The 14699-nt window shown below is 46.3% G+C and overlaps 1 protein-coding gene across 4 annotated transcripts in view; it reads right to left on the minus strand.

The window, feature by feature from the left end:
• The window catches only part of B3GAT1 (beta-1,3-glucuronyltransferase 1), a 50168-nt gene that overhangs the window by 1456 nt on the left and 34013 nt on the right, over nt 1-14699 (minus strand). For 3 of the 4 annotated variants that reach the window (XM_032802307.2, XM_032802310.2, XM_075073468.1), the window contains exons 4-5: nt 11077-11585; nt 5659-6901 (exon numbers count right to left, since the gene is read on the minus strand). In XM_032802307.2, the coding sequence (XP_032658198.1) occupies nt 6470-6901; nt 11077-11585 (941 nt within the window). In that variant the 3' untranslated portion in view covers nt 5659-6469. Of the gene's footprint in view, nt 1-5658; nt 6902-11076; nt 11586-14699 lie in introns of those variants that run through there. The other variant, XM_032802308.2, reaches the window with a different exon arrangement.

Consider the following 14699-nt stretch of genomic DNA (forward strand, 5'->3'; position numbering starts at 1 on the left):
AGCTAGCAATTATTACAGTCCAGCTGCGCTAAATTATACCCAGGGTGGCTGCATATTGAGTCACTACAACAGACAGCTGGGCTGAAAATAGAAAGGCACTTTGTTGCTCTGTACACTCATTGCTGTAACTACTAGGTATTACAGGAAAGAAACATTGAGTCATCAGTTCAGACCACCATCTATATGCACTGAAGCCAGCCCAGGCCTGATTCACAGAAGGAATCAGTACCTTAGAAAAAGCACAACTGGAGGGACTCTCACTTCCTAGTTAGAGCTTTTCTGTCAGTGACATCTGGAGTTCACTATCCATTTATTCTTCTAAAGCATCCAATAGACTGCGTTACTTTGGGATCTCTTCCCTTTCTTTTCTGATGCTCACACTGACTTAAGGGTAGTTGACCACAGTACTCAGTGCCAGGAATCTGCTTTGGACGTTTTGCGGTACATGTGCTGAGTAACCTTAGTGAAAATCAAACCTTCTGGAAAAGCTAGGGACCAATGGGTTAAATTTCACGCTCATCAGCCCCTCATGTTCTGCATTGGTCATTAGGTCATCAAAATCACAGCTCACCAACAGGCTAAGGCTACATTCCATTGCAACCAGATGTGCAAATGGGAGCTCAGGTACATGTGCCTGCTGTAAACATGAGTATGCTGCTGCATAAGCCCACCCCATCCTGACACCACCACCTCCAGGTATGGAGGCACTACTGAAGCCCACCCTGCATCTTGACTATTTTTAGTGAGCTTGTTCAAGTACAGCTACCCAAGCTAGCTGGGGTCCCAGAGCAGTGAAACTGCAGCTGCACATGCTTCAGTCGGGGGTATACAAGTCCACCCATAATCCTGGATAAACTGCTCAAGGATGTTTAGTGCACGCTGCTACCGCTTTGCTGCTCTAGGGCCTGAGGTAGCTCAAAGGTGTGTCAACATGAACTGCAGTCATACCCTCTGACTACAGTGTAGACATATGCTAAGAGATGCTACTACCTTGCTTGCCCAACTCCCAGGGCCATGGTCCTGTGCCATCACAAAGCCAGAGGGCCATTATCTACATTAAGGATATGTGTTTCAAGAGTCCCTATTAATCCAGTTTAATATTGTTTGGCCCCACTTACACTGGCCAGACAAAGCATATTAGTCTGCTGCTGTTTGAGCCTATTCATAGTGGCCAACTAAACAGTATTAGAAAATAGTTCTGCACTGATCTCAGTGTGGTATACAATGTAGAACTGGATTAAAAAAATAGTTAAGTGAACAATTTCAGAATTGTCAGATTCTAACTGAAGTTCTAAAAATGAAACTGATAGTTGTTGGGGCTTTCCTCTGAAAAAGTGGCAGGGGAAGGAATGAAATCTTTAAATAAAAAAACTTTCACAAATGAGAAATGTATTCAAAAACCATTTTTACTTGGGGAAATTGTCTCACGCAAAAGATTTCTAGCTGCTCTATTAAAATGCCTAAGCAGACAGAGCTGGAAGCTGGTTTACACTCTGTACCCACGCTAAAATAAAGGTTATGTCTTATTGCTCTGCTCCCAGCAGCTGCATTATGGTAGCAGTTAGGTCCCTTCAGAGCTACAGCTTCCCATTTTTCGTACCCAGTTTGCACTGATATTTCTTACCTTGTGAGGGCTCCCCTCTTGTTGCTATGACAATACACTGCATGTTTAATCCAAGCTTCCATGATCCACTTTGTAGTCAAAGGTGATGGCTTTTCGTTAGACCTGCAAAAGCATGTTTTGCTTCCCAAGAATCAACTCAGCACCTTCTTCTTGCCTGTGATTAAATACTCAGCTCCCTGTTAAGCCTACAGGGTTAATTCAGTTCTAGTTTAAGCCAGCACAACACTTGCAGCAGAGGTGAATCTCTCTCTGTGACATTAATATCGTTGTTTGCTTCCAACAGCTGGAAAGAACCTGGACTGGGCTGCTTTCCCCACCACTTTGTCAGAGAAGGGAACCTTTTTGTAAAACTCAGCCTTTTTGTATACCAGCCCCCTTCAATTGCAACAGCACGGAGCTTGAGGTCATTTCTGTAGTACTTTTTCATCAAGATAAATACTGAAGTTGCGCTCCCTATCTCCGATTGAAAGGGGCAGCCACTAAAAATAATATCCAGTCCGTTGTACAAGTCTTACTTAAGTCTCTACACTGTGCTCTTTAGTGGGGTCACAGCAGTTATCACCTAGTACAGAGCAACAATCAAGTACAGAAACAGCTTTTCATTTCTCAGTCAACTGTCTGTAACTGTGAGGACAATGCATTTCCTCTGCTATATACAAAGTGTGGATCGTACATAAAAATACAACCTGTCTTGTTATTACAGTAGTTCTACAGGCCTTTTAAGGTCTGCCCTCATGTCTCAAAACTTATTTTCGCATTGGTATTACTATTGTGCTCAGAGCAACAGCAGAAAAGACTTGTGTTCATAACAGCACAAGGGGCACTTTGAACAGTACTTTACAGATGGCAGGTGCCCCCCCTTTAACCTCTCTAATGGCATCCACTCATGATTACATGCAGCTCTATCTCCTCTTACAGATGGCTGCAGCATTTAAACCCAGGCAATAACTGAGTTTAAGAATCAGAGGACCTAGGGAAGGAAAAGACTTAGTTGATAACCCCCACACCTTGCCACTGCAGGATTCATCTCATTAGAGTTTCACTGTTTTGTAGCAAGAAATTACAAACAGAGTAAATTCTACCAGCAAATTTAATCACTGGAGCACAGTGAAATTTAAGGGAAAACAATCAGGGACGCAATTCTCCCATCTTTCACCTTGTGTCATACATCTCACCAGTGCAATGCAAGTATAAGATTGTTTGGCTGCTGTGAGCACATGGAGCATTCTACTTGGTGGCATTTTCTACCCTCTCTGCACAGGTGTAGTGACAACCCCAAGTGAAAGGTAGGGGAGGATTAGGCCCATCTCCAAAGTGACCCCCTCATTCACATTGATGTGCATTTTAAAACTTTATTCCAAACCAGACACTCCACTTGTGACCAGAACCTTTATGCTATTACATGGGATGTTTTGCAAGTGGCTCAGGGCAAGGCTGGTATCCTGGACAGCCCACCTGAAGAAGCAGTTATCTGCTTCTTGGGTTGTCTTTAGAGCTACCCTGCCTCCTCCCTACACAGCTGTTTGCTCAGATTTTAAAGCATGCTCTCTAAAAGCAAGTTTCCAGCTTGTGCTTACAAGCTGGCAGCTTTGAAGCTTGCTCACACAAGTAGCTGCATTGAAAGGGGGATAGCTTAGTGGATGGGACATTGCTGGACATAGCATGGAGATTCCCCAAACCCTGAGCAGAGGCAAATGAACCAGGCAAAGCTCAGACAGTAGCTCTTATAGCTATGACCATGCCATAGTTACTTTGACATCAAGATTTATCCTCTTCCCGGGCCAGTGAGGCTCAGAGAAGCCCTAATGTGACAAAGGGTTGAAGCTTCAAACAAAGCGTATGTGCCCCAGAAAAGAAAACGGGTTAAAATAAGGCTTTGTCTGTGTTAGGGAGTTAATACCGGCCCAGCTCCTAGTGTAAGTGCTCCAGCACAAACCCCCAGTGCAGTTATGCAAAGGCACTATTTGCACCAGAGTTTTGCTCTGCTAGTTACTGGGATAAGCTGCCCTGGTGCAGGTTACAGCATCTTAACCCTGTGTGAACTAGAAGACTGCACTGGTGCTGATGGCTGAAATCTGAACATGTCCCCCATTCCCTCAAAGCCTAAATTCTGCTTATCTGCAACCACTGCCTTAGAGTCACAACCTCAGGGGCTTCCTCAGGCCTTTTCCTCCTGAATATTAAGGAGTCAGACTCAGCCAGTCTGGCACCAGAAGCGAGACCATGTGGCCTTGTGTGACCAATGGCAGCTAGAGTATCGAATCGCCCCTGCCCTAGGAACATTTGCAATCAATCCAAATAAGTGCAGCCCTGTGGGATGCTGAGGTGGCTGGCATCCCAGTCACAGGGGAATAACTGAAGCAGAAAGGGAGGGTAAACCTGCCCTAGCAGATACTTGCTCAGCTCACACAGAGAGAGAACAAATACACATGGAGTTTGCCGATCTGATGTCCCCCTCCATCTGCACTGCATTCAGCACACACACTTTTATCACAGGAAATCTGACAAGGAAGGAAGGAAGCTATTCCCCAGGAGCCCCTCTTGCCTTCTGCTTTCATCAGTGGAATCATTCTGGAATCCTTCTGTCCTAGGGCCAGTTTGAGCTACATGAGATCTGTGACCAAAAAAAAGGAGCCAGTTCCTTTCTGCATCTTGGAAAAGATATGTTGAGAATCAAGGTTCATAGATTCTCCATCTTATCTAGGGAATAGATTTATTTCTCTTCACAGAGCTAGTGCAAAATCCTGCCACAGCTGCAGTGTTGTTCTTCCACAGATGCTAGTGAGGAAGCACCGCTCTTCCCCATCAACTCCATCTTTAGCCTGTAGCCTTGATGGTAGCTGATCACACTTAACTGTGGCATCTCATACTAGCTCTCTCTGTCCACAAATACTCTGCCTTTCTCTGATCCCTCTCGGAAGCAGCAGCAAAACATCCCTGTCCAACACTAGGCAGCAGGCTGGCTTCCTTCACCCCCATACCCACACAGTTTCAAACTCACAAATTTAATCTGAGATTGGAGCCCGGTGCGTAATAAAGCCGAGAGACAGGAAAAGGGGCAGAAGGCGGGTGCTTAACTGCAGCCGCTATAGAAACTTAATTAAATGTGGCTGATAAATTGCTACCCAGACCATTCAAAACAAAAGTCTGCCTCTCTCAGAGCAGCATATCTCCCCCCATCTCCATGGAGAAAGCTCTCTCCATGTTTTCCTCTCAGCATTTGCAGCTCCTGGCAGGGATTTCAAGGCTGCCTGCCTCCTTTTCGTCTAGAAATTCCTGCAGTGCCCACAGTGAAGATCCTCTTCCTTTCATTTCCCCTCTTTCAGGCAGGTATTAAGCCAAGGAGAGCAATACAGGACTTACTTATTGGCCAGTAAATAAGCTTTTTGCAGGCACTTCAGTCTGTGTGTGAGTCTGATGAGAGTGATAAAAATTAATACCAGCGCAGCACACAGGGGACGTCTAAAGAGGCATCTGGTAAAGGGCTGTCTACCTATGTACCTATCTAGCCCCCAATAACAATCGTATCTGAGAGTGTCACAATCTTTAGTGTATTTATCCTCAACACCTCTGTGCAGCAGAGAAAAGTACCTGAAGGGGAGGCTGGCGGCAGCTGGAAGCAGAGAGGCAAAGCAGGACACCTGAAGTGCTGAAAGTTGGTCAGGATCACACTCTCCGGCTCAAAACCGAGTCCCTGTGATATCTCCACTGCCACAGAGAAAACAGCCAGCTCCTTATCTTAACCAGTGCCTCCTGCTACCACCTCTTCAATTCCTGACCCACAGCACAGAAGTTACCTCCTGTCTGACTCAAGGAACCAGATCTCCCCCTTGTCTGGAAACAAAAGTCCTGACAGCATGTCCCATTGCAGCTGGCCTTGCTCCCGCCCAGCTTTCCAGCACAATGCTTTACTGTGACAGCTACCTTCACATCAAAAGCTGCTCTTCTATGTATATTTCTAGAGGCCACGTAGCCATTGCTGCATCAACTTCAGGTTCGAAGCATTTGCAACAGAGCTTTTTCCTGACACTGGATTCCCTTGCCTGCTGCATCCTGTCCATTTACCATTGTAAGAGGGAATCAATCTGGAGTGTGTTCTACACAACATGCCTCCTCCCCTCATTCACACCAGCATTAGATCTCACTTCCCTCCACTCTTAGGACACATTATTGTGCTCTTGTTAAGCAGAGCAGCAGAGAGGGTGAGCAGAGCAGATGGACTGTCTGATGCAAAAGTCTCAGTCAACTCGATTTGCTTCATACCGCTTCAGTTCTACCCTGGACCCCCTCTCTGCCACCATACCCCACATGGATGCCTGTCTGCCTCCCAACATAATGTAGGACATTATTCTTTTCCTCCTCACCCCTCTAAAATCCATGTTTTCCTGTAATGTCTTTTGAGAAGCAGGAGCATAGCTGGAAATTCACTTTGATGTTCACTATTATACATGAAAATGAAACAGCAAGGCAGCACATTTCATATAGGAAAAGCTCTTTCACACAATGCCTAATTTATCTGCAGAACTCATTGTCACAGAACATTATTGAGACCAAAAAAGTTTTAGACATTCATATAAACAATAAGGATGTCATGTAGAATAACCATAACTAGCAGAGACATTTATAGAGGGGATAAACCCTCACATTCCAGGGCAGAAGCTAGCGTGGAGTTAAAATGAAACTTCCTCACTCTGCATTTTACTTCATAACTGCCCATTTATTGGAGGGGGAGGGGGTTGTGTCTTTCCTTGAAGCATCTGGTACGAACAGTTGTATGAGACAGGATACTGGACTGGATGGGCATTGGGCTAACCCTGAGGGATGGGAGATAGGATACCGGCCTGGTTACACTATAGGACTGATCCCATATGACAACCCCAATGCTCCCTTTTCAAGTTCCTGCATCTCCTTGCAATTGTGATCAGTGACAGGTGCAGGAGCCTGGGTCCTTATGGCCCACATACCAGAAGGAGTCCATACCTTAGTGCAATTGGCAGCTTTCGGCTCAAGGTCATTCAGGGTCACTAGTTCCCGGAGAAGACTGCTTTCTTGGTAACCACCCTTCACTCCTCGCAGTTTGAAGTAAGCCTGAGATCGCTGGAGTATCAGCCTGAGGTTCACAGCAAAGCCCGCCATGTCAATGGCAAACGGGCGGTGGGGGTCGAAAACAGTCTTCCAGCCATACACCTTCCCCGCTGCATTCACCTTGGGTGACTCGTAACGCAAGCCGCCCACAAAGGCCACCGGCCACACCGACACCTTCCTGGTGGTGCGCATCTGGGGGCAAGGAGAGAGAAGGGCACAGTGAGTGCGAGGGGAGAGGACACCCGCTCTGACAGTTGCTAGCACACACTCAGCGTCCACTCCAAACTACTTCAACCACACATGCAACATGTAGTGACCCTGGACAGTCCCCAGCAAGACCTCTGCGTGCACTGCAGCACCAGACCTGGATGTTCTGAAGCAGGTAAAGGCCAGTAGACACACAGAAGCAAGGCAGTATAAATACTGTAGACATGAAAGCCAGGAATGCTGGGTTCTGTTCCCAGCTCCACTCCAGGCTCTCTTTGTGACCTTGGCCATGTACTTTCACCTCTGTATGCTTCCATTCGCCCAGCTGTATGAGGAGATAAGCCCTGTATTGCAGGGTGGCTAGCAAAGTGCTTTGAAGAGTCTCAGGTAAAGATGCTAGTGAATATGCAGATACACAGTTACACTAATTACTCCCACTGAGACTTCAGTATGGCAAAGGCTTCCTGCAAGGAACAAAGTAACAAATAGAGTTACAGCCAAGGTTTTAAAATCTGCTTTTCATCCACCGGCCATCTAAACACAGATATACAGATCTATGCGGTAGTATCCAGCTTTGCCTTAGAAATATACATGTCAAAGGATATAGGCTTTTCACACTTCAATCCAGAATATACAAATCAAAATTATATAACCTCAAGCTAGGTTTAAGCTTCCTAATTTCACTTTCTGTATATATTATTATCCAATTTTTAAAATTATTCCTTCAGCATCATCGGCCCCATTTACAGATGGGGAAACTGAGGCACGGGGAGCAGAACTTGTCCAGTGTCACATGGTGAGTTAACAGCAGAGCTAGGAAGACAAGATTTCTGGAAACTACGCTATACAGGAGAATTAGCATCAAGTGGCATTTAATGTAGCCTCCATTTTGTGAGTCACTGTTGATGGGAAAGGGGATAACATTTGGAATGAGGTACTACGAACGTGGTTCTCAAATGAGGGGCAGTTAAGAAGTCTGACTCCCTAGTAAATGCCAAACAAATAGGATGAGCAGCGATTTATCCCTTGTCTTGTCTCCGCTCTGCTGGCAGGAGCATGCTCCCTGGGCTGCACCTTCTGCTTTTCACGTAGACCCTCAGACTGGGGATTTCCCAGAGCTAATCTCATGAATGCTAATCACAGTGAGAGAGAGACCTGAAGAGTTGAAGGCACTTGTCCATTTGCATTACACACATGCTACTGGCACCCCTTATCCACAGAGAAGAGTCACCCATGTCTATTGTGCTGCCCCTTTCACTGGCTGCCTGGTGCCTCTTGATGCAGGTAGGTTTCAGGGGGAGGAAGATAGGGTTGTCAACCCTCCAGGACTGTCCTGGAGTCTCCAGGAATTAAAGATTGTATCATGTGATGACACCTCCAGGAATACAAGGCAAAGAGAGGAAGCCTGTTCTGAACTAACATACACAACCTCCAAACAAATAGAATCCTTCCCTCAGAAACATGCTTGTGCTGGAATAGGGACCATCAAATACACTCCACGCAGACTTCATTCTGAGTTCCCTGGCTTCAGCCATTATCACCCACCCCAGACTCTCCAGAAATGCAGGGCTTGAAGGGACCTTGAGAAGTCAACTCCAGCTCCCCATGCTGAGGCAGGACCAAGTAAACCAAGACCACCCCTGACAGGTGTTTGGCCAACCTGTTCTTATTAGAAACCTCCAATGACAGGGATTCCACAACCTCCCTTGGAAGCCTATTCCAGCCCTTAACTGCCAGTATAGTTAGCAAATTTTTCCTGATAGCTAACCTAAATCTCCCTGGCTGCAAAATAACCCCATTACTTCTTGTGTAACTTTTAGTGGACATGGAGATTAATCAATCACTGTCCTCTTTATAACAGCCCTTAAGGTATTGGAAGACTTGTCCCCCACTTCAGTCTTTTTTGCTCAAGACTAAACCTGCTCAGCTTTTTTTTTAAACTTTTCCTCACAGATTTTCTAAACTTTTTATCATTTTTGATGCTCTCCTCTGGACTCTCGTGACCCTTCACTACAATGAAAGTAGCATCATAGTTGGGTGGTATAATATACTGTGAATAAAGCCTTTTGAGATTTGGTTCAGCAGCACCTCTTGAAAAAATAAAAGTAATGCCTCCCAACTGAGATTAGGTTAGCCCACCTACAGGCAAGGCCCGGGGGAGGTACACTACAGATTCGCCAGGTTTGATACTTATCTTCTGTAACATCTAGATGAGTGTGCATGTACATGTACACACACACACAAACATGCAAAGCAGACATGACTAGGAAGAGAAATTATGAAAAGACTCAGATAAATTCAGTTCCCTCTCAAAGCCACTTCTGGAAGGAAACGGAAGACATTCAGGCTGTGATTATAGCCGTCTCCCAGAGCTGAGTCAGAAAATCCTGGGAGCCCATTTGTTTCTGGATGCTGCAAATCAGCAGCCCCGGAGGTGAGCACTGCTTGCATATTTACAACCTGGGTTTGGTCAACTCAGTGGCAGAATCTGAAGGGTTACGCTCTTCAGAACAAGCAAGCAAACAAGTATTGACAAACACCTGCTTTTCATGCATGTGCGGCAGCCTGGAGAGACAATCGCACAGTGCGTCTCTGAACAAGATGTCCTGCAAGGACAACCATTGTACTGCCTGACTTTGTTCAGAGAACATTGAAAGGGCTGTATTTACCCTGAGGGAGGCCATGGATCTATGCAGAGCAAGCTGTTGCCAGAGACAGAACTTAAGCAATAAAGATGCTGAGGTGGGAGCAAGCTAACAGTGAGGAAATGAGGGAAAGCCCAGTGATGCCTGAAGTACCATGGTACAAGCCAAATACAGTGTGATCTGGGGAAGATGCCCTAGGTACAGGGTCAGGGTGAAATTCCCCCGGGCAGCATGGGGGAGCATCTCTCACATGCACACTCATCTGTGCTTAGGCCCAGAGAGACCAGTGAAGGTTTCACAGTGGATGCATTTCCAGACAGCACTAATTAAGCAAGAAGCAACCATAGCTTATACTGCTACATCTTTGCAAAGTGGAGAAAAAGGGGGACTGGAGGAGCCAGCCAGATGGCTCTGCCCTGAACAGCCAACATGATGCCAGGGAGCCTTCCATTTAAAACAATTAAGGGCCTGATCCTGCCAGAGGATCAGTTTTCCCAGTGGCACTGCACTCAATTCCCACAGAAATCAATGAAGCTGACAGTCTAAAGAGGAATAGCCAAGCTCTGCTGGGAGCAGGGAGTTCATATGAGTGGGCAGCATAGACCTGGGGCTGATTGGAAGGAAGTGGTAGCTGAGGGTCACAATTAGAGCTGGGCATTTTTTGTCTTTAACTAAAACATCTTATTGTGGCAAAAAATGCAGATACCACAACAGCAAAATGTTTCACAGATTCATGTCTGGTTCACTGAATTTGTTTCAAACCCATCTCAAAAATATTTAAGAAAAAAAATATTTTGTTTTTACATTTTCTAAATAAAACATTTTGATTCAAAATGACTTCTTGCTCTGAAATGTCCTTGATTTTTTTAAAAAAATGATAAAAAATGCTTCAAATCTGGATCAGTTTTTTTTTTAACTTTTTGATTCATCTACATTTAAAAAAAATTTCAGTTTGCTCCAAAGTGAATTTTTGGTTTTGATTTTTCGATACCACCAGCAAACGGATCAGTTATTCGCCCAGTTCTGGTCACCAAATCCCCCCAAATGGCAGGACCCCCAGAAACACTTATTAAATGAATCCAAGATGATGAGCTCTGGAATTGGCACAAACAGCAATGTGTGGTACCCCCATCCCATCCATGGACCCTCATCCTAAATATAGGGTCTACGCTACTTTTCCCATGGTCCCTTTAACATTAGCAAATGTGCCCCATTTTTACTGCCTGGTTCCCAGGCACCAGAGCATGCTGAGAGGTGGTTTAAATGACATTGCTTTAAGGGTGTATTTTACTTAAACTAAGTGGAAATGACAGGCCCTGGGCTTGGGAGAGCACGTAACTGTGTTACCTGCTGGCTGGAGCACATCACTGACACCAAGTGCCTTGTTACTCTGTGCTGCAAGCAGTAACATTGTTATGGATGCTTCTGGGCTTGGCCACCGGGGACCCTGCAAGCTCAGGCAGTGGGGATGGAGTGGAGCGTAACCCTGCTGAGCAGGTCCTGCTTCCATCTTACCTCCTCGAAGAGCTCCAGGCTGTAGGTGTTATCATCATCGGCAAAGTAAACAATCCCAGATTGGCTGCTGTTTTTGTTAAAGGTCTCTCTCAGCCACCGCAGGGCCAGGTTCCTCTGCATGGTCCCACGGGGGATCCGGGGGTCCCTCATGTCTCCCCGCAACTTGTAGTTGCGGGGTGTCTCCACATTGAGGTGGGTGTAGTTCAGCCCCGTGTCCCGCAGTAGCCGGGTGACAAGAGGAGTGCGCCGCTGCGAGTCCTCCACCAGGATCCAGTGCAGATTGGGCACATGCAAGAGGGTGTTGGCCAGTCGTGTCAGTTCCGCCTTTTGCACCGGCCGACTGTAGGTGGGGGTGATGATGTGGATGGTGGGGAGGGTGTCCGACCATGGGGGCGGGCGGGTGTAAACGTACTCTGTCCTCACCACCTCCACAATGTCGCGGTCTGATAGGCAGTACTCCTTGGAGTCTGAGCCTTGGGCCAGATCACGCCTGGAGTCACCACCATCATCTGCACAAGGGCATGAGAGAAAGAGAACACACACAGTCAGTCCTCTACCAGTCTCCTCACCACCACTCCCTTGGAAAAGCCAGCAGGCAGCTTGCTAGCAGGGGAGATCACCCTCTTGGTCTGAGAGCAAAGCTGGAAAACAGAGGCCTTTTGCAAGAAACAAAGAACCGACAAGACAGAGATGCCAGCTGGTGAACTAGCCACATAGCCAAAGTCCTGACAGCTCCAGACTAGCAGGAGGGAACTTCTCAGAACCACAAGCTTTAAGGGCCCAAAGAAACAACAACCGAGTGCGACAAACCGGTGTAGAATAACAGATAACTCTGACACTGATACAGCACCTGCCAAACCCAAAGGATCCCAAAGTACTTTGTATTCCATGCCCCATGGAGCGGCTCCTGCCACCAGGGCAGGACTCTGCAGCTGTGCACGAATGCATAGCAACAGCTCAGGACAGCAAGTGACGAATACCATAGCCAGTGGGAGCTGCAGAGACAATACGGGTCAATAGAATGGAATTGGCTTATGTTGGGATTTGGCCAGGGTAACATTTTGTATCCCATTCATGAGGTGTTCCTTAAATCCAGGCACTGAACTGAGATCTTGAAATATGTCACCTAGTCACTTCACAAGTGTTCACACAGCTCCGACTAACCTTCCAGGGGAGCCTACGGTCTTTTGAGGCAGTCTCTTATGTGGCTGTTCCAAAGTCCTGGTCAGGAATCTTGAAGGGATATATGCAGGATATTACAGATACAAGCAACACCATCACAACGCTTACCAACAGTATGAGTACAAACGACCATGACTTCAGAATCCTTTACCCAGAGTTTCACTCTATGTTGGCTCAGACAAGATAAACCTTCACATGTAGGCTTTGCTGATTTCGATTTGTACTTTTTTTTTTATAAATCTTGACAGATAGTACCAATGTTTATTTTTAACTTTTTTCCTGATTTTCACCCATTTAAATTTTCATAGTTGCAGGGGTCAGAATAATTATTTAATGACAGTAGATGTTGAGATTCAAAACAGCAAAGCTTTATAACCGTTAAAATACATACTGTCGGCATCACATCATAATACACAAAGTAAACATCCTTAAATCAAATTAACAATTTCTCAAGCAGCATTTTTCTAACTTTGCCTATCTGTAAATTTTGATTATTATGGATGGAAACATTTTGTCTGTGCATGCACAACAAAATTGACATTATCAATAACAATGAAATCCTTCCAAGCCTACTCATATGTTTGCCATTTCCAGGGAACCGCAGCCCTGCCATTAGTACTAATTAAAAGCATAAGCTACAATTGCACTAGGGATGATCAAACAATGAAAATATCAACACTTATGGTCCAGGATATAGGCCAACCATTGTCTGCAGGGCATGTGATAATAGTGTAATATGGGGTTTTAACACTTCCCAATAGTGGCTAGTACCAGAGGACAAAAGCATACAGGAGTAGATGGACCATAAGTCTGATCCACTAGAACAATTCCTCCATTCTTAGCATATCCTTCTATGTTATTCTGCATCACCCATCAAGCTGGATGCTGGGGGTAAACACCACAAGTGACTTAAGACCCAATATGTCAAGTAGCTGATCATCCCCAGCACCAGTGAAAACTGATGGGCGGGTAAGGTGTTCAGCACCTGTCCGGATCAGGACCTTTCTAAGATAAACTGCCTCCACTGTGCACAGCCCAGCAGTCTAGAAATATGAAACACGGGAAGCAATTCACACTCTGAATAAACTGTGAAATGTATTTGATAGCACAGAGGCAGAACATAATTAGACAGAGTGGAACTTGGCCAGGACACATGGGATTGTTAATCATCACCCTGTGGATCAAGACTTTAGCTTTAAATCCTCTGGCACTTCCACTCCTCACATACCAGGCTGGCCGACACTAATTTGCTCTTCTCATCTCTGGCACCTCCCACTCAAGTCTCTCACAGCTGCTTTACAAACATGAATGAATTTACTCTGACAACACCCTTCTCAGGCAAGCCAGTGTGCTCATCCCCATTGTACAGATGGGGAAACTGAGGTACAGAGCATGGAAGCCTTTTGCCCAGGGTGTACCAGTGAGTCAGAAGTTGGGCTGGGAAACAGGACCCACACCCAGTCCTGTGCCACACCCTCAAGGCTGCCCTTCTACCTTTCAGGTCACCGTCCATTCATAGAAGTGTCTCCTCCCTTCCAGGACACTGAGCTGAGCCTGGAGGGGTGGGGAGATGGGACTCCATTGTCCTTTAATAGCATCAGCACGCTCGCCTTTCAATTCCAGTATTCTCCTCTTTGTTGCACTGCACTCCTCCAGGCTCATGGGGCGAGCTCTTGCCCACTTGAACCTCTGGGGGATAGCAGGGGACGAGGCACAGGACTATAACTTCTCTCAGAGTCATCCTGAGCCAATTGTGTGGCAGAGTCATACAGAGGGGCCCTTCTCCTACAGTTCATCTAGGGGAGGAGGTGAAGCCACTTCAAAGGTCTTGGAGCTGCTGCCAAATTTAAATAGCACATCAGACTACAGAAGGGGGTAAGGCAAAGCCACACCATATTGAGAGGGGAGAAGGTGACCCGGTGGACAGTGAGAGGTAAGGGGAAGAGAATTTAGAGCATGGGCAAGAGATGGGGAAAACAGAGCTTAGCTTCCTCTCTACGAAGATGCCAGTGCTCATTTCCAAGATTGAACTCAGGAGATAGCAGGGCCCAGGGAAAAGGCAGAGAAAGGATACTGGCAAATGCGCTAGGCGAAGTGGCATCTGCCCGACGCTGCTTGTGCTCCTTGGACATTACTGCCACTCTGAAAACAGAGCAAGCCTTCACCACCTCAGAACCATCCGCCCACATCTGATCTCAGTTACTCCAGACAGAAATTCGATTCTGTGGCTTGGGTGCTAGATAATTTAGAGGCTGCCTCTCTCCTGAAGTTCTAATCCAGATGGGGAGATGAGCAGGAAGTCCTGAGCTCCCTCTCCCCAGGCCCTCGATGCTGGAATGTGCTACCCAGCCTCCCGCTTCAAGTCCACTGCTCTTTACCCAGCTTGTTTGGAGGCCCTGGGAGATATTTTCTGCTGCATTTGTCAGCATTGCTTCAGCTAC

The sequence above is a fragment of the Chelonoidis abingdonii genome, chromosome 18 (assembly GCF_003597395.2).
Source record: "Chelonoidis abingdonii isolate Lonesome George chromosome 18, CheloAbing_2.0, whole genome shotgun sequence".
NCBI classification, from domain to species: Eukaryota; Metazoa; Chordata; order Testudines; family Testudinidae; genus Chelonoidis; species Chelonoidis abingdonii.